Source organism: Centruroides vittatus, unplaced genomic scaffold (assembly GCF_030686945.1).
Source record: "Centruroides vittatus isolate TY-2023 unplaced genomic scaffold, ASM3068694v2 contig_364, whole genome shotgun sequence".
NCBI classification, from domain to species: domain Eukaryota; kingdom Metazoa; phylum Arthropoda; class Arachnida; order Scorpiones; family Buthidae; genus Centruroides; species Centruroides vittatus.
This window is the reverse complement of record NW_027122188.1, coordinates 5,373,729-5,393,014: the sequence shown is the minus strand read 5'-3', so window position 1 is coordinate 5,393,014 and position 19,286 is coordinate 5,373,729. Positions and strand designations below refer to the sequence as shown.

Sequence of the window (19,286 nt, the reverse complement as noted above, 5' to 3'; positions counted from 1 at the left end):
GTAAGATAATATTATAAATATATTAATAATTAAAATCTTGTTTTTACTTAATAATATATGAGATCAATTTTTTAAAATTATTTTATAAATTATAAACATTTTTTATTTTTGACAATCGGTCGAAAATTTTTACAATGTTGTTATTTTTAAAGAATTTATTCTATTCATCTATTAATGACAATTTTATTAGCGGCCGGATGGCACCCTACCGCTCTGAGGGACCCGGGATCGAATCCGGACGGGTCGAGAAATCCCCAGGAATTTTTCGGGGGGTTGTCCGACAGGATATGTCGACCCCCGACTCTCGCCCCATTGTGGGCCTGGACCAACCCATAATGGGCTTGCTAAAAGAGGCTCTCGTAGTGCCCACAGGGCAGAAAGAGTTATTTAAAAAAATGACAATTTTACAAATAAAATAATGCTAAATTTTCACCATTAAATTGAGTTTAAAGTGTTAAAATTTTAATATAAAATCTAAAAATGTTTTATCCTCCGAAAATAAGGAAGATGCTTAATATTTATGCAGTAACAGAAATTGTCGTTAATAATAGTAAAAGTAATTTTAAAAATGTAATATATTTCGGTTTCGTGATCCTGATTTGACTATTAAACTTATTTATTTATTTACTTTAGAGATTAGCGTACGACTGACCTGGATAAAATGTTTCTCACGAAAGTCTTTCCTGTCCAGTTGTCCTTTTCAAGTATAAATACAAAGTATAATCATTGAACTAAATAAACAAGTTGAAGAATTCGTGACGCGCTTACAACAAACATCCGGAATATTTCTCTCGGTGGAAAAAGATTATAACTCTTAAAATTATATAATATTAGAATTTATATATTTAGACAGCACGTAAAAGGTATAGTTAGTGTATATGTTAGGACGAGTGTTACATTAAATCCCTTTAATAATAATTACGACGGAACAAAATTTGATGTTCGTTGTACGATAAAATTATTTTGGCTTTTAAATTATTTATCGTGGAAAAATATCATACCTTTAAGTTAACGGATGATTACTTATTAAATGAAAGGAAAATATCAACATATAAAATTAATTTTATCTAATTATTTAAAAATAAAAAGTCTGCTATAATGATTAATTTGCTAATAGGTCGCCTGAAATAATAATAATAATAATAAAATACTTACAGTGTACTATACTTACAAATCTAATTAAATACATTTCTTTCACAGGATATATGAAGCAACAACTAATGAATAGATTATAGAAAATTTATATAATCTATTATAAATTATATATTTTGTGGAAAAAGTAATTTTAATTCTTGCCATGAGGGAAAAGGCTTTTTTTTCCCTCTTTCCGCTTTGTGGGTACTAATAATATTTTTTAAAATCAAGCCCATTATGAATTCGGCCATGTCACAAACGGCCGGGCGGGTGGTGAAAAATGGATGGGATCGATATATCCAGATCGCCCATGAAAAATTTCTCGGGTGATCCAATGTGCTGATGCTTTAACTGTCTCGACCATCTGCCCGTCTAAGAAAGTGTATAGTCAATATGTAAACGAGTAGTATAAAATACCTACGATCATTCGGTATGTGCAAGTAATGGAAAATACCGGATATTTGTCTGGTAATTTTGCGCTTTTTAACTAAATTCTCAACCAAAATAGAATGAATGTAATTGCAGTAATATATTCGGAAAAGTTATTGCTCCGTCCTCAAATGTCCCTTTTCACCCAAAATTATCTTTATAAAACAAAATATTGTATAAAGGCTGGACAGATGTCCGAAGCGGTTAAGGCATTAACTGGAGTTTTCGGTTCCGAGTACTCCTCAGACTCGTCGAGTTTTTCACTTTTATTTGTATTCAATAATCCATCTAAAACTCGACGAGTCTGAGTCCAAGCGTCGTATATTTTAACATCACTAAATAGCAACTGTCGGTCATTAGTAAAGGTGTAAAGCAGGGCGTGCACAAAAAGTTGTAAAATTGTATTTATTATAGTTACAAAAATTATTTTTAATATTTTGCATTAAAATCTCGCGACCCCAAATGGGGTCGCGACCCATTAGTTTAAGAAGCCCTGGTGTAAAGAAACAAAATGTAATTAGTAAATATAACTTGCTAGTTGTATTTTATCTTTACAAATCAGTAGAGATAAAATACAACTACAGTTGTAGGTTTAGTCTAAATACAACTAGCCTAAATTTGTCGTCAAATCTACAATACCGGCATTAATTAATTAAACCTTGCACAAGTCAATCTGAGACTGCAGTGCAGAGAGTTGAAAATAGTTTGTCACAAACAGAAATTACATGCAACTCTTTCCCCGGCCCCTCTTTTAGTGTTATGGTTCCAGCCCACTGGAACGACGGAAGGTCCGAAGAACGTTCCGCCCTCGAAAATTCCCTCTCTCCGGATCCAACCACGAGTCACGGACATCGACTCTCTTTCCGCCGGTGGGCACTAAGAGGGCCTCTTTTAGTAGGCCCATTATGGGTTCGGCCAGGCCCACAATGGGGCGACCGGGTGGTGAGGGACGGGGCCCGACATATCCAAACGGACCACCCCCCGAAAAATTCCTGGGGATTATTCGACCCGTTCGGATTCGATCCCGGGTCCCCCAGAGCGGTAGGCTGCCACCTTGACCGCTCGGCCATCCGGCCGTCGGTAAAAAGTACTAATAAAACAGTACTTGTGACTTCAACATGGCATTTTTCTAGGGCAATAATAGCTCTAGTAAGAAAAATGGATAAAGTTATACCAGGAGTAGCTCCTTTGCAACAGAATGAGGCAATTGTTTGTGTCCATCCACCTAAATAGGGCTAAAACATAAAAACCAGAGCATGATCACCTTCAGCATTCTGCTGGCAAATGTAGCTTCAATGTCACCAAAATCAACATGTCCAACAAATGATCCTTTAAATTTGTCATAATTAAGGCAACCCAATAGCAGATAAAGCAATATCCGAATCCAACTGTGGGTTACTTACCGAAACCATGAAATGAGTGCATACCATACCATTTCTAGTTTTTATGCAAAAGATATTAAGCAATAAAGCAGAATTAAGGAACTTTTGTCAAGGTTGCAATGTTTTTTCTCTGCAATCCAGTCCAATTCCTACACCTTATTGCCAGCCCTAGCAAGTTTTTTGAGGGCTGTAGTAGTGTACTGGCATGTGTCCAAATAAGTCAAAAATAGAGATTTTTCTCATTTTTATATATCCACATGAAAATACATCTTGTTTACTATATTTCTGTTATTATTTATTCTTTTCAAATTTATAACTATTATTTTCGTGTGGCCTCTGTCAATATCATTTTTACAGTATTAAAAACTTCATTTTCATACATTTTGATGATTTAATCGTTTCCTTTCAGAAAAATTGCAGTGTCTTTGTATATGTAATGTTAAATAGAAATTTACTGTTTTCGTTAAATAAAATATTTATTTTTAAATTTTTACTTTGGATGATTTGGTATTTTTTTTTTTATTTGCTCAATTAAGTAGTGTGAGGACGGGGTTAAACCCGGCCCAACAAATCTTAAATTTTTATTGTTCAAATCCCCTCGGGAGATATCGGAGAAGCGATCAAAATTCAAAGAATGTGCAGCCTTCCGCCGTCGAAACGCACTTCCCTCCACTCCGGATCCAACCACTGAGTCACGGACATCGACTCATCACCCACCATCGCGATTGGTGATCGCAGCGGACGACACCTGGAGTATATAAAGGGGGGAAATATCTGTGAACGGGGTCGCTGAAGGTCCGCACAAGACACCCGACCCGTAGGATCCGTCCCGAGAATCGAGGGCCGAGACACGAAGTCACCGAAGCCCGCCGACGACGAGCCGCCCCGATCTCCTGTTACCTCCGACCGGAGAACCGAGACGATTAATCCTACGATTACAGCTAATCCTACGACTAATCCTAGGAAGAGGTATGATCCCCCCAACATTTGTACTCTCTCTCCCGCGGTTAGGAACTGAATGCGTTAGACCTTTTGTATTTGTTTACCGTCTAAATAAATCGTTATTTGTTTTCCTCATGGTTCCGTTAATTCGGGTATCGCCTTAAACTTATCGACGAACCCACACACTTCCTCCACTCGACCTGACAAATAATTACCCGATCCCGACGAGTCGGGATATCATAAAAATTTAGCCATCCTTGACAGTGGGGTGGGTTTTGCCGACCTGTTCGCCGAAAAAAAAGAGGTACGACTCCGTCCTACGTCCCGGCGTTCCCACAGTAGCAAAGATGACTTTTTTAAATGTAATGACTTTTCATTCCTAACAGTTGGCAATATAGCTCCCATCTCCCCAAGATCTCATAACTGTTAGTTATGTCTGATATATTGCAGTAGAGATTTGAATAAATAAAGTATTTAATTAAGTGTTGGGAACATATTTTTTCATTGTATAAAATTTGAAGCAAGCAGGAAAAAGTGTTTAACAAGATTTAAATCCTGGAAAGATATAATCAATATATATCCTTTTTTCACATCAAAATATGATTATTATTGTGTATTTTACTTTGTATTATCTTGTATTAGGCTATTACATTAATTTGTTAAATTGTACTAACTTCGGTTTTGTGTATCACTGTATGTATTTTATTTTGTAACATCCTGTATTAATTTATTATGTTGTACTAACTTCGGCTTTACGTAACCCCTTTATAATGAACTAAGGTTCAAACAATAAAGAATTGATTGATTGATTGATAATTGTTTCATTGTATATTAAGTCAATGCCCAAGACATCAGTTACAGCAGCTCTTTGACTATGTGAATTTTCTGATGAAGGGAAGATGGAAATTCATGCTGCGAGTACTGTAATACTATGGTCAGCCATGAAACGAAATTCATTGTGAGTACACATATTACAAGACTGAAACATTGTAAGGGCATGAGTACTATCAACAGAACAGAACCTTGTCATTTTACTGCTTCAGGAAGTAGTAAACCTTCAAGATGGCAAGGCATGGTTTCCATATTCTGTTCTGTGGGACTACCCTTGCACATGTGGGGTTTGGGGCCATCAAGATGTTTTATTACGTAGGTTTTAGGTAGAGTCCTGCCACCAGGTGTGTTTTACTGGACACACCGCTGATTGAAACAAAATAAATGATTAAGGCGCGAGGGTAAGAGTCACTCCAAAGTCCAGGAATGAGCCTCTCAGGAGGAAGAATGCAGAGCCAGATATAATCAATTAAAGGGAATTTATTATTAAAAAAAATGAAAGTTTAGAACAAAGTTATCAAATCCAATTTTTGGAAATTTGCCTCTCTCTATCTATGCAATGAGAGGAGGGGTACTTAACGGGGGGTATTCGAACTATGCAGCTCACAACATACCGGACAAACCAGATGTCTTCTCTCGTCTGTTCAGACAGTCGGTCTGTCTCCAAGTCCAGTTTCACTCACTCTCTTGGTCTACTATTGATGCTTACTAATGATAGCTTCTGTTGACCTCTTGGTAGCGATGGAGGGGGCAAGTGAAGTGGGTCTGAAGTGCGGTCAAGGCTGCAGAGGTTTCTGGTGTCTGTCTGGTCTGGTGCTTGTCTATTCTCTCTCTCTCTCTCGCTCCTGCTGGTCAGATTAGGTTGGAGCTCTCCTTTTTAAACACTTTCAGCATGAGAAAGTTCGTCATGGATGATGATCAATTGGCAGTGTCATCATCGTGGATGAGAGGGTTTTTTGTTGTTTGTTTATTTGGTAATGACATCAAACTTCTGAGAAAAATATTGTTATTTGGTAATGACATCAAAAAGTTTTGATGACTACTTTTGTAGTGTCATCCTTGCATTGGTGTGACTCATCTTTGCTTTGTAACAGTTCTCATCATTACTCATTGATTGCTTTGACTAGGTTCTTCATTTAATGAGTAAACATTGTGGAAGTCAGAGCCTCACCATGACACTCGGTGCCGTGAGAAAAGGGGGGTACGATGTTTCCCTTTTTTATATTTTCAATCCTTTACAAATTAATTTAATCCTCTAATTGCTGCTTCTTCTTTTTCCCTTGGCATGTTGTGTGATTTCTGATAGTTGGATAATAAACCATTTTATTTTAATTCGTTTATTTAAATCATTTTAAATCGATATAAAAATTTGGAAAAGGGGGTTTGGTAAAATAGATTGGTAATATTTTACCCTAGATTGTTAAAATAGGTGAATTTCCTCTTACACTTCGATTGTTGTTCAAGACATGGTTAAGGTTTTAACAAAGTTCAAGTGAATACATACTTAGCAAAAAAAAAAGTTAATATAAAGTGATTAAACAAAAATTATTACAAATATCGTAAATAACAGTTCACAAATGCTTACATCGAGGTATTTTTGGAGGGGGGAAATGGTGGTTTTCACACACATTTTCCATCACAAAGGTTCCAAAAGTGAATGAAGTCAAATTTGAAACTATCTCAAAGTGAAAACTTGCCTTATGAAAGCATCTTGCACAAGATTTTCTCCAATGTTGGAAACATATTTAGTCACTACTGCACAAATGTGTCAAGGTGCTGACATTCTGTGGAAACTAGATGAGTTGGTCAATATGAAAAACAGGAAAGTTGTAAATACATTGGTTGTGTGCCTTGAAACCACTCTGTCTAGTGCAATCACAGACTGTAGAGAAGTGCAACAATGATATCATTGTCAAAGAAGTGTTTGCCTCTCTTAAACTTTTGAATGTTGAGTTAAACAACTTTGTTGGAGTTTTGACAGACAACATTCTGTATATGAATGCTACTGTTTTGAAACTCATGCCAGTGTGCAAGAGATTGTTCCATATGACATGATGGGCACATTTTACACATGTAGGATGCTGAAGAACAGCATCCTAAATGTTTCATCTCAGGGATAAAGGCAGCAAACAGAAGGCATTCGTTGCAGATAGCTCTATCTGCCAAGAACCACTCTTTCACACTGCCTGTACCAGTTATTACTTGACTTGATGGGGGCATGGCTAGACACAGTTTTGTACTATCATAAGAGGTGGAATGCTGTAGTGACATAGATTAGAGAAAATCAGACTATGGAAGAAGCTGCATTACAAGAACTCAGAGAGTTACTTGATCATTCCAAACTTGAAGAACAGCTAAATGCAGTTGCAAGCCAAGCCTTATGCAACTTGATCAAGAAACTGGAGTCAAAGCATGGATCCAAATCTAGTGTTGTAGGAAGTGATATTTGGCAAATTCTTGAAGGCATTTAGTATGGATTTGAAGCTCCAACTTTATCTAGATCACAAACATCCAGCATGGCAGTTCTGGAAAAAGCTTGAAGTCCTAGATTCAAATCATAACCAACAATGGACTTCTCAATTATGCAGATTCTCTAAGAAAGAGGTACCAAAGAAAGAGATAGCATACTATAATGCTTTGATCAACAATGAAAACAGAGCTGTCTGCAATGATATAATAAATTTCTGGAAACACGGAAATGTTGATTTTGAGTTAGCTGGCATTAAAAGTCAATTCCAGCCAGCAGGGCAGATATAGAGAGGAATTTTTCTACCCTGAACTATCTTCTCACACCAAAGAGATCATTATTTACCAAGGAAAATTTGGACATTCATATTCACTTCATGTTCAGATGATTTATCAGAGTCATACAAAGATATACAGTAAAAGTAGTATTGAGAATCAGGTAAACCAATAAAAATGCAAAGAAAAAAATTTGTGTGCTGAATGCAAGTGTCAAAAAAATAAATTAATTAAATAGAATAAAGCAATATAGCAGAATTTTTATTTTTTAAAGCAGATATTTTTTGAAAATAAAGCAAATTGTGGGTTGTCCAAGTCCATAATGAAATTGCATTACAAAAGCACATACATCTCACATTAAGATTCCTTTGCATTCTTATGGATCCATTTTATACGATTTTATCTTTTAGTCTGTCAAACAATTCCAGATCAAATCCAAATCATGCATCAATGCCACTTATATACTTTCTTAAAGTAGAACGATCAGGAAGAGGCATATACTTATTTTTCCTCATAAACTCATAATTTTCAGGTGATCTTATTCTTAATAGCACACATTCTAAAATCCATTCAATGTCATACCTCATTCTACATTTATTTTTGCACTGTGACAAACGGACAGCATTAGAAATAAGTAATTTTTGTCTGTAAGGCAAATTTGTTTTGTTAAGTTGATGACTCTCGAGCTCTTTTTGGAGTTTGAGCATTCTTCTCTTCAGTTGCCTGTTTTCTTCTCTGAGATTCTTCTTCATTTTTCTGCAATTCTTTAATTGCTTGCAAAGAGAATATATCTGTTCTTTGCATTTAAGCATTCCTGTAGAATTTCCCAATGAAGTAGATGTAAGTACTATGTACTTATTTGTAGAGACAGAAGATTCAGTGGTCAATTCTGGCAAAATCTTATGATTGTTGACATTAGTCTCTTCTTGAAGGGTAACCGTAGGAATGGAAGCAGTCTCGACATTTCCTAATAAATAACTAAATCACTGAGATAACAGTATTAGAAATAAATGAATGAATAAATAAAATTAACTTACCAGTAAATTTACTTTCTTTTTCATTGACACAACTCCTTTTTGATGGTAAATTCCTTTCTTTTGGAAGTTTTCTTGTCAAATATTTATGGAGGTTGAAAAATATTGTTGGATACGCATCAGAAGTTAAGGTCCATTTCTCTCGTTCTATTTCCACAAGCTGTCCATTTATATGATGTTTAAAAGTTTTTATTATGAACCTTTCCTCGAAATGTACATCGCAGATGTTAGAATTATACCTTAGTTCCCTATCTTTCCTGGGAATTTTTATTTCCCAGGACTGTAAGAATTTTTTGCCTGGTTTAAAAAAATGTCTCCTCTCTTCGCTCTTGCTGCTTCTGTAACCGCTTTTGCAGCCAGGAACAAAGCAGGTTGTAGGCATAATGAATGTCTAAACAAATTCAGATTCTAAATTTACGTGCCTTTCTTCGTAAAAAGTATACTTTTTAAAAAAAAACTCAAAAAATAAAAATCGACATAACTTTAAAACACTTGAACAAATACACACGTGGTAATACAGTTATGAATCGAAACCACCGGGCCTCTCTATCGGGAGCAGTTGTCCCTTCCAATCAGTTCTGCAAATAAATTTCTTATAAATTTAGTTATATTAATATCAAAAATAATGTGTTAAAACACGAATAAATATTAAAACAAATTTTTAAAAATATTTTAACATAATAAAATCAGATAAATAAGCGGAAAAAGATCAAAATTTGCAGGTGGCGTTGCATGTATTTGTAGCGCCTATTACAAAATATTACGAAGTAAATAAGATACATTTTTAAGAAAACGCTTTATGTGTATGTAAATATAATGTTTTATATACTTTACAATAAGTAAAGGTATGTTATAAAATGGTTGAAGGCAAGTTACAGTTATGAACTCAGCCGCAAAAATAATTTCTTCTGCAAATTGTTTAGAAGGCGCTAATTGGGAAATTTATTCAGACGACGATTTAGATGTTGAGTGTTTATTTCAAGAGATTGATAAGAAAGGTAAATATTAAAAGTATTTATCACAATACATTAACTGAGAAATGAAAACAAAAAGGAAATCTGTTCATTATGAAATAATTATATACAATCCATAACGACTGAACTGAGAAGAATTAAGATAAATATAAATAATAAACTTGAGCTCTTACACTGCAGATACAAATTTTACACATCACTCAAATGCAATACAGTGAACAAAATTGAATTGTTAATCTGAGTTAGATTATTGAATATTAACAAATATATGAAATGTTTGCTTTATATACAGTGGTTGCGTTCGGCAGACTTGACAGTTCCGGAGCTATTGAGTGTTTTTCTGTCAAACAACCTCTACAGTAGCACTATTTTGGAACACGTTTGGTATTTTGATGTCACATTTAGTAATGTCTTTAGTAACTATCGCTACCTGAAAGTGACCAATGATGGCTGCTTTTTGATCCAACACATACGTTGCTTGTCGTTTGGCAGGTGTAATTTTGTAACAGCTACCGATTGAATCGCCTTTGCTCGGTTACAGCTGTTGACTCTGCTGAATGCAGCCAATGACTTTATCTAATATTTGGACAGATGTTTAAGAAATAAATTAAAGGGATATAAGAAACATTTTCATATTATTATTGATATTTATAATAAAAAACGTGTTATTGATGTTTTATAGAATATTAAATAAAACAATTACCGTATTTTATGGACTATAAGACGCTACAGACTATAAGACGCACTTTAATTTTTAAGCATTTTTTTTAATAAAAAATACATATAAAATACATATAAGATGCTACGGACTATAAGACGCACCTGAATTTTGGAGGCAATTTTTCGAAGAAAAAAATGCGTCTTATAGTCCGTAAAATACGGTAACTGAAATTATTTCTTAAAAAGATATTTGTGTTAGCAGTGATGGGACTAGAAAAATGCATCCATTTAATATTTGGACAGACAACAACAGGAACCAAACAGATGAAATTAACCCTTAATATACCTGAAAACTGAGTCTTGTTCAGTATTTACAGAATTTTTGCTAAGTTGTGCTGTGATGCTGAACTTGTTTCTATCTACTTGACTCCTCCCACTGCTTAGAATTCTAATTAGTTCAGTTGGTTTGTTTTGTTACTACTAGTGATGTCTTTGTTTTTGTCTCAACATATGATTTGCAAGATGAGTGCTTGTGCTGGACTAAATATACTTGTACCTTTTTGTAATGATCATAAAATTAATTATAATTATGATGATTATCTCATCAACCATTTTAAGACAGTGTAACTTACCAACTTAGCACACCATTTAAGGATACTCAGAATACTTAGATCTGCTCTCCTATCCCTTAGATTTCTTACTTGGCATTCTATGTTACTGAACATGGCCTTGATTCAGTCAATGCTGAAGAGATTAAAGGCTAACTAAATATTCCCAACTAAGGAGGCCCAATTAAATATTAAATTATTAAATTCTTTATTTCCAATAATAGTTTTTTTGTGTGTTTGGATATTAAATTGCAATGTAAAAGTTGTAGAAATCAATCCCAATTTCATTTTTTAAAACAAGTTGTTGTATACAATTTTAATTTTCAATTTATATGTTTATAACATGTGCTCATTTTTTGTGTTATAAATAAACAAAATAAATTCAACCTTAGTTTTTTTTATATGTTATTAGTTACACATCTGTCTGAATATTAAATTAAGTCACTGTATCACTGTATAAATATACACACAACAAACAAGTTAAGCATTTAACTTGTTTGTTGATTATAAAGTTTGCTAAATATTGTTATTTTATAAATTAACAGAAAAATTAAAAATGAAATAAAAAGTTTTGAGTTTAGTATGAGATAGTTAAAATTTTTACAATTAAGTAACTTTAAATTCCATAAGTAAACAGAAAGACTTGAAAATGTTTGGAACTTTTGTACAACTTATAAATGTTTTTATTAAGCCATATTCTTCATCATTTGATCAGCTACACTCACAGTTTTAATCTTATAGTACAGGGCTTTAAAATTCAAAATAGCAGAGATCAGTCTATTTACTTAGTGAAGAGAATGGATTGTTGACAAATCTTTGACTAGGTCACTGTGTGTTACCAAAAAAAGGCTCTTGAATTCTTTATAATTTTCAGAATCCCAACTGATACCATTCATCTGATCAAAAGATGTGAAATGATCTGTAGATGTATAGTTGATTTTGGTAATAGGTTTTAATGTGTGATGAACTTGTTATTTTTATAAGCCATCCAGCATTATTATTATTAATATGTTGGGTTAAGTGAGAGATGCTCGGTTAACACCGGTGGCTGTGTACTATGCCGGACCAAAGTCAAGGCATAGTAACCAAAACAGAAATTAAAGAAGTGTATCAGTGTGTGTGTCTGTATTCAGGAATTTTCTCACAATATGACATGTATTCAATATAGTGGCCTTCTGTAGTGTGATGTATGTGTTTCTATTCAATTGTAATGTGCCCAGGCTTTTGTGTAGTGTGTGTGGTATGACACCTGTAGAGGAGAGAACAACAGGTACAATAAGCACCCTATCCATCCTCCACAGATGCCTTATTTCCTGGGCGAGTTCTGTGTACTTGCTAATTTTTTCAGCACATGCGTTTTGTATATTGTGAGTGTTTGGAATGGATATGTCTATAATGTATGTGATTTTATTGTGTTTGTCAATGAGTGTGATGTCTGGTCTGTTGTGGTAAATTGTTTTATCTGTGATTATGGCTCTGTCGTCGTACATTTTGTGCGTGTTGTTTTCCAATACTGTCTGTGGAATGTATTTGTAGTATGGTTTGTGGATGTCTACTAATTTGTGTTTCTTTACAAGCTCTTGGTGTATTATATTTGCTACTTGATTATGTCTGTGTAGATAATCTGTCTGTGCCAAGAGCTTGCAACCAGAAGTGATGTGTTGTATAGTTTCTGGCATGACATGACATTTTCTGCATGTGTCATTTGTGAGTGTTGTATCTTTGAGTATGTGTTTTCTGTAGTTTTTAGTATTTATAACCTGATCCTGTATGGCGATCATGAATCCTTCCGTCTCCCCAAAGAGGCATCCCCGTGCTAACCAGCTGTTTGACGCAGTTTTGTCAACAAAATCCTGGGCCAGATCATAAGGATGCCTGCCATGGAGTGCCTTTCGAGCCGACGATTGCTTAATGGTGTCTATGCTTTTTATATGTTGCGTTGTGTCCATATGATGTGAGTGTAAGTTTAATGGTGTGTTATTCGAGTCTGCTAGAGTTACTGCTTTATGTAATTGTGATGTTTCTTGTTTTTTGTAGAAAAACTCTCGCAGTGACTGTATTTGTTTGTAGTGAAGGTTAACTATGTCAATCAGGCCACGTTCGCCATCTTTACGTGGAAGGGTTAATCTTTCTGTGGCGGATTTAGGATGATGTTGTTTATGCTTAGTAAGTGTAGTTCTTGTTTTCCTTTGGAGTTGCTCAAGATCTGTGTGAGTCCAATGTATAACTCCAAAAGAATATGTAAGTACTGGAATGACATATGTGTTTATTGCTTTGACTGTATGTTTTGCATTTAACTGTGTTCTGAGAATAGCATTTAACCTACTTTGGTATTCTTTAATTAATCTTTGCTTTATTTGTGTATGTTCTGTTAGTTTGGCCTGTTGGAATCCTAAATACTTGTAGAACTCGCCCTCTTCCATGGATTCAATAATGTCTCCATTTCCAAGCGCAAAATCTTCTTTCTTCAGGATTCCTTTTTCTATGTGAAGTGTTTTGCATTTATCTAGGCCAAATTCCATTTGTATGTCTTTGGTGTATGAATGTGTGATTTGTAGGAGTTGATGAAGTTGTTTTTGTGTGGATGCATAAAGTTTTATGTCATCCATGTACATGAGATGTGACAGTGTAAACTGTGTTTGTTTTTTCGTGTCTGATATTGTAACCATATTGCGTGTTGTTTAACATGTTGGATAATGGGTTCAGGGCTAAGCAGAACCAGAGAGGACTCAAGGAATCTCCTTGAAAAATTCCTTGCCTAATAAAAATTTACTTTGTTTGTATGGAAGTGTTACTAACCCTGAGATGTAGTGTTGTTCTCCAGTGCTGCATAGTGTTTTGAAAGAATGCAATGAGTGATGGATGTATTTTGTACATGTGTAGAATATGTAGCAGCCAACTGTGTGGAACGCTGTCGAATGCTTTTCTGTAGTCTATATATGCCATGTGTATGTTTCTGTGTTGTTTGTGTGCTTGCCGTAGAATGACTGAATCTATGAGTAACTGTTCTTTGCATCCCCTGTGATTTCTACGGCAACCTTTTTGCTGTTCCGTTAGAATGTCGTGTTCTTCAATATGTTTGTATATTTTGTTTGCGATACAGGATGTCAATAATTTGTACAGTGTTGGAAGACACGTAATTGGTCTGTATTGTGTGGGGTCTGTGGTATTGTTGTTTTTAGGTTTCATGTAGGTGATGCCCTGAGTAAGAAAATTTGGCATGTCCTGTGGATTGATGATAATGTGTGTTAGGTATTTAGCTAGTTCCTGGTGCAGTGATGTAAACTTTTTGTACCAGAAATTGTGAATGTTGTCTACACCAGGTGTCTTCCAGTTGTGTGCTCTGTTAACAGTGTATTGGAAATCATGTATGTTTATTTCAGCACAGGGCATAGTTGGTATGTTGTGCAAGTTTCTGTTCTCCTCCTCGATCCAGCCTGCATCAGCATTGTGTGTGACAGCACTGGACCAAAGAGAAGACCAATATGTTGTGAGTTTCTTCTGTTGGTGTGCCACTGTGCTGTGTATCAGTGTTTGCTTTGTTATTAATTTGTCTGTAAAAGAGTTTTTCATTGTTTGTAAATAATTTATTTTGTTGTTTTTGTAGTGTACATGTTTTGTATCGTTTGAGTCTACGTGCTTTGGCAGCAAGTTTTTGTTTTAGTGTATCAATGTATTCTGTAATGCGTGTGTTGTGATGTTCATGTTTTGTGTGTGTTTTTATTTTCTTGAAAATGTTTTTGAGCTGTTTCTTTAATTTGGGTGTTATGTTGCTTTTAGCGTATTGTGTCAGCCTGCCTAATTGCTGTCTAATGTCATTTATTTGTATTTCTATTCTTCTCTGCCAAGCAGGCTTGTGATAGAATTTTGTTTTCTGTGTGTTTGTCTGTGATTGTACTTTCAGTCCATGGTGTGTCACTACTGTGACTGCCCCAGCGTAAACTAATGTATGAATGTCTGCGAGTGTAGAAATTGAATGAATGTAGTGTGGTAGTAAGTGAGTGTTTACGTAATTTAGTGTTTTTCCTACTTCTTTTGACGTGTTGATTTTTGGTATTCGTGGTCGTTGTGTGGGATCTGTGCCTGTATATTTAGTGAGTGTTTCCTGAAATATATGTGAGAGCGTATTAACTAAATCCATGTCTATGTTATCAGTGATGGATGAGGAAGTGTCTGTAGTATCATTAGTGGTAATTGTTGTATGTGTGTTATTATCAATGCTTGTTGCTGGATTATCCTGACAGGTTACATGATCTTCATTAATGTTAGATGTTTCTGTCTGTTGATGTATTTGATCAGCAACCTGTTGTTTGATATGTTCAAGTGTTGTTTGTGGAATAAGGTTGTTGTGTATAATTGTTTTTTTTTGATCAACAACCCTTTGTTCGGTGACAGTGAGATGAGGATACTGTTGTGTGAATCTATGGTGTAGTTGTTGTCTGTATGCTGTCATGTTTGTTTCGAGTTTTGTGATTGTGTAGTAAGTACGGATGATAAACTCGTACATTTCTACTGTCCATTTCATCTGTTGGCGTGGTTTTCCAGTCTTTGTGGTCTGTGGATGCTTTGCCACAGAAACACCAAGGCTGGGTTGGTTCCTCACATCTGTTGAGGGCATTGCAGTAGCCATGATAGCCATGCTTGAGCCGGTGCTGCTTTCGCCACCGGTAACCAAGGGAGACTGTGGCCTATTTTTCGAACGTGAGCCTCTGCCTAACCCACGAACACAGACCTTGTTAACCCGGGCGACGTCCGAGCCGGTATCACACTTTGATCTAGTTATTATCATAATAAATATCACCACAGAATGTGGTCACTCTTAGCTTCATTTCTCCCCATAGACCTTACTGGCATGGGTGTCCCTACCAGGAGCTTGTGCTCCAGCCTGCATTGCCCTATGGATCAGTCTCTCCCACCACGACCAGGTAGTGACCACGGGAGAGAGATTATTATTATTATTATTATTATTATATCTCATTAATGTTTAACTTGACTTGTGATTAATTACACTTAAATAAATTTTATATGTTGTAATCAGATTTAAAAACAAAAGTAAAGCAGTAGATGATTTTTCTGAAAAAAATAATAAAATTGATCAATCCCTCTCTATCATGTATTAGAATACAATATATTTTAACGTCTGTCTTATTATTTTTTTCAAGTTTAAGAGGACATACTTGTATTAATTACATTTAATTTATCTTTTGGATAAATGCAATAATTAATTCTCAGTGTAATGGTAAATGATTAAATTTAAGAAATATTATACAAAACGGAATAATATTGTAATTGTTTGTTTTGTGTAATACTTGTGTAAAAAAATGATGCAATTTGAATATTCATTAAACTACAATGGTCTGATGATGGAATGATGAACATTTCAAACATCTTAACTTATCATTTAATAAAAAAGATATTTTCTGGCTTCTTGAAAATTTAAGTCGTTGTTTTGCTAATCAACTTATAATTTTTTCTTCTTTCTTTCCACAAAGATATATTTTAAAATCAAAAATTATATTAAAAAAACCACAAATGAAACTATTACTAAATTATAAATTTATCATAGAATGTTTATAATTAATCTATAAAAACTTATACAACCAACTTGATAATTAATTTAAATACCAAACAAACCTCCAGATTCTGTATTAGGCTACTTAAGTAATTAATTATCCTTAAGTAGCCTGATGAAGAATTCTGCTGTTCATTTGGCTATAAAAATCTTTCTAGTTAATGTAATATAACAGTCATGGGGAAATGCAGCTGTGAGGTCGCCGAATTCGTGATTTCCAAATGTCAGGACTTATCGTATGTGGGGTGAAGGAAAGTGAGGCAAATAGCTGCAGTGACAAACAAACCCGTTTATTTACACTAAGTCTTACAATCTAGTGTGTCTTGCGTGTCTTGTCTTCTGGTTGCTCTTGATGGTTCGGTTGTTGGCCCCGGGGCAGACAGTTGATGCTCGACCGTGGGAGGTTGTGACGAATGGTGAAAGCCCGAAGTTCAATCGGATGGTGTCCACTTGTAGAGGCAGGGAAAAGTCTGGACAGTTGATTATAGTTGTTAGCTGGGGAAAGTCTGAACAGTGGTTGACACGGACAGAAGCTGGGAGAAGTCTTCACAAGGGGAGGCAGAGAAAAGTCTGCTTTGCCCTTGAGATCCAGGTTTTTATAAGATCTTTCTCCCCTGGATCTCCAGCTCCTGATTGGTCGGTTTCCTGTCTCTAGGCAGACGACCGACCATTTCGAGCTATCAAAGGTTTAAATTCGACACTGTGTTTTATTCCGATCAAGGGAATTTAATCGCAACTTGAAACCTCTGCTCGTATTCAATTGTTTCGAATTCTTATAAGTCTGATACATAATATCAGCGCTGCATCTCCTTTTAAGGTTAAAAAAAGAACATTTTTCTCTCGATTAATAGCTTTAATATTTCCCGATTTAAAGTATCCTTCCAATTTCTACGAGCATCAGAATCAAAAGCTTGTTCCCTTGATTTGACATTTTTTATGATATCAAAAACACATGAGCTCGAGTATCGCTCGGGCTTCACAGGGCTCCGGCGCTTTTGAAAATGTTGCTACAAAATGGAATGCAACATTTTTCCATAGGTACGACCGCGCGGAAAAAAACATTTTTCTTTAAATCGGTTATTACACACCTTGCGATACGCGACAAGGAGACGAAGTTTACTTTGCGCGCGCGCGAGATTGGTTTCGCGTTACAATCATGAATATCAGGTGTTTCCGGTCGCACCCAGAATAACGTTCTTCAGTGCTTGGGATACATATAAAGTTTATGATACTTAACAGTTTTTCAAGGTATAATCACACGGATAACAAAAACGGGGTAGGTACAATAATTAATATGACAGAGTAACGTCGTATTTATGTCTTAACAATCGCGTTTATCGAAATAAAATGTCAATAACATAAATTCTGTTTTTGACAAATGATTTTTCTAAAATAGGTGACATAATAGCATCGTACTGTATTTGGCTTTATTAAATTTTTCAATAGTAATAATAATTATCTCTTAAGAATATATTTTCTTACAACAAAGCATATATTGCATATACATATACGTAGTATATATTTATTTGGTGGATTATCTTAAATGTTTTTTTTTCTATAGAAACAGTGTATACAATAGGAGGGTTTTTTTTCTCTCCCTATTTTTTTTTCTTTTGTTTTTCTTTCCTTTCTACTGGGAGTCTAAGATCGGTTGTCCATGCCCTCTTCCTCTTCCTCCAACGTTAGTGGTATTTAAAGCGGAAGCTCTTCGTCCTTTTCCTCTTCCTCTAAAATTGGAAGTATTTGAAACGGACGCTCCTCTTACTGATCTACCTCCTTGTGGATTGATGTCGTTGGAATTACATCGCTCTAGTGTTCTTCCTCTTCCTCCTACATCAGTAGATCCTATCGCACCCGCTCGCTCTAGGCAAGCCAGGTAAAATGCCGCTCTCCGACCTTGACCTTGGGATTCGGATAATGGAGATTTCTGTGTAATTTCTTCGGTTAGATCCGTCGAAGTTTTTCTTTCTTTTGTGCTCTTTTCTTCCTGTATCGTAGCGCCCCTCTCGTCCGCTTTAACCTGGACGAGTGAGTTTACCCTATCCAAATCCCTTTGAAGTTCCTCAGTTAACACGACTCCCTCCGGTAGGACGAGAATTTCAGCTCTCGGAGAGTTCAATTTTCTGCGGGTTCTTTCGATCGCATATCGGACCGTTTCTGTATCTACTTCTCTTTTCACCGATTCATGGGATGTCGAAGCAGAAACAAACGGCTCCCACTCATCATCCCAATTATCGGGGCCGTCTCCTTCTCCGATTGAACTGTGGATCTGGATTGGTCCCGTCGCCATTCGGTCTGGGTAAAATACAGAAAGAGACAGTCAAAATAAACTTGAGGGAATCATGATTACCGATATATACATATACATTTCAAGGACTATGACCATAATCATTTTCTCATAGGAAACCTTTTTCCTCCCTTTTGTTTTTGTTTTATAGTGGACCGATCTGTATCATTAAATATCTTCTTCCTCCTGATTCACAGTCAAACTGTTCCTTTCCGTCTGTGTTGGGCGTATAAATACTGCCATCGACAAGATGCGATTCACTAAAAGCTGTTTAACTGTGGGTGCGCGGATAGTCATACAATCCCCGTTTTTTGTGATTTGGTTTATGTCTCCTGCGACGTCTCTGGGAATAGACTCCCAAATCGATGTCTTTCCTCTTCCATTCACCTCTATCCGTCCTTTGAAATGAGTTGCTTCATCCCGGTGTCCTACCAATCGGACGAGGAGATGAAGTAGGTAAAAATCATCCTCTGTTTCGGTTTTGATGATTTGGATTATAAAATGATGTCGGTAGCAGGTCGTTCTGGTAGTCCAAGCCAAACGTTGAGGCAAGTCCAGACCGAGTAATGCCATGTAAACGGTATGATTGTTCAAATGAATCACTCGGGGGTGCTTGTCTACTACGTGAGGGATAACCTGGTGATGGGTTCCCTCCCAATGGCAGCCTGAGCTGAGCGACGGACAGGCGCAA

The 19,286-nt window shown here is 35.7% G+C and overlaps 3 protein-coding genes across 4 annotated transcripts in view; 1 reads left to right on the top strand and 2 right to left on the bottom strand.

Annotated features, from left to right (window-relative positions):
- The window catches only part of LOC136975150 (uncharacterized), a 28,497-nt gene extending 27,742 nt beyond the window's left edge, over positions 1 to 755 (bottom strand). For both annotated transcript variants that reach the window (XM_067270177.1, XM_067270178.1), the window contains exon 1: positions 653 to 755. The gene's annotated coding sequence lies outside the window, so the exon portion shown is untranslated. The remainder of the gene's footprint in view (positions 1 to 652) is intronic.
- Positions 756 to 7,714: 6,959 nt separating this feature from the next.
- On the bottom strand, positions 7,715 to 8,961 carry LOC136975191 (uncharacterized). The gene is made up of 2 exons (XM_067270229.1): positions 8,498 to 8,961; positions 7,715 to 8,427 (listed from the first exon to the last, which is right to left on the bottom strand). Exons 1-2 carry the CDS (start codon positions 8,874 to 8,876, stop codon positions 7,901 to 7,903), a joined length of 906 nt encoding a protein of 301 aa, XP_067126330.1. The 5' UTR covers positions 8,877 to 8,961; the 3' UTR covers positions 7,715 to 7,900.
- Positions 8,962 to 9,227: 266 nt separating this feature from the next.
- LOC136975149 (putative uncharacterized protein DDB_G0282133) overlaps positions 9,228 to 19,286 on the top strand; it is a 29,879-nt gene continuing 19,820 nt past the window's right edge. Inside the window, exon 1 of the mRNA XM_067270176.1 lies at positions 9,228 to 9,492. Coding sequence (XP_067126277.1) covers positions 9,375 to 9,492 — 118 coding nt within the window. The 5' untranslated portion in view covers positions 9,228 to 9,374. The remainder of the gene's footprint in view (positions 9,493 to 19,286) is intronic.

Excerpts from the sequence above, each read along its gene's own strand:
- LOC136975191 (XM_067270229.1), bottom strand. The coding sequence starts at position 8,876 with ATGCCTACAACCTGCTTTGTTCCTGGCTGCAAAAGCGGTTACAGAAGC. Across the intron at positions 8,428-8,497 it reads AAAAGAAAGTAAATTTACTG|GAAATGTCGAGACTGCTTCC; the intron begins GTAAGTTAATTT and ends GTTATTTATTAG.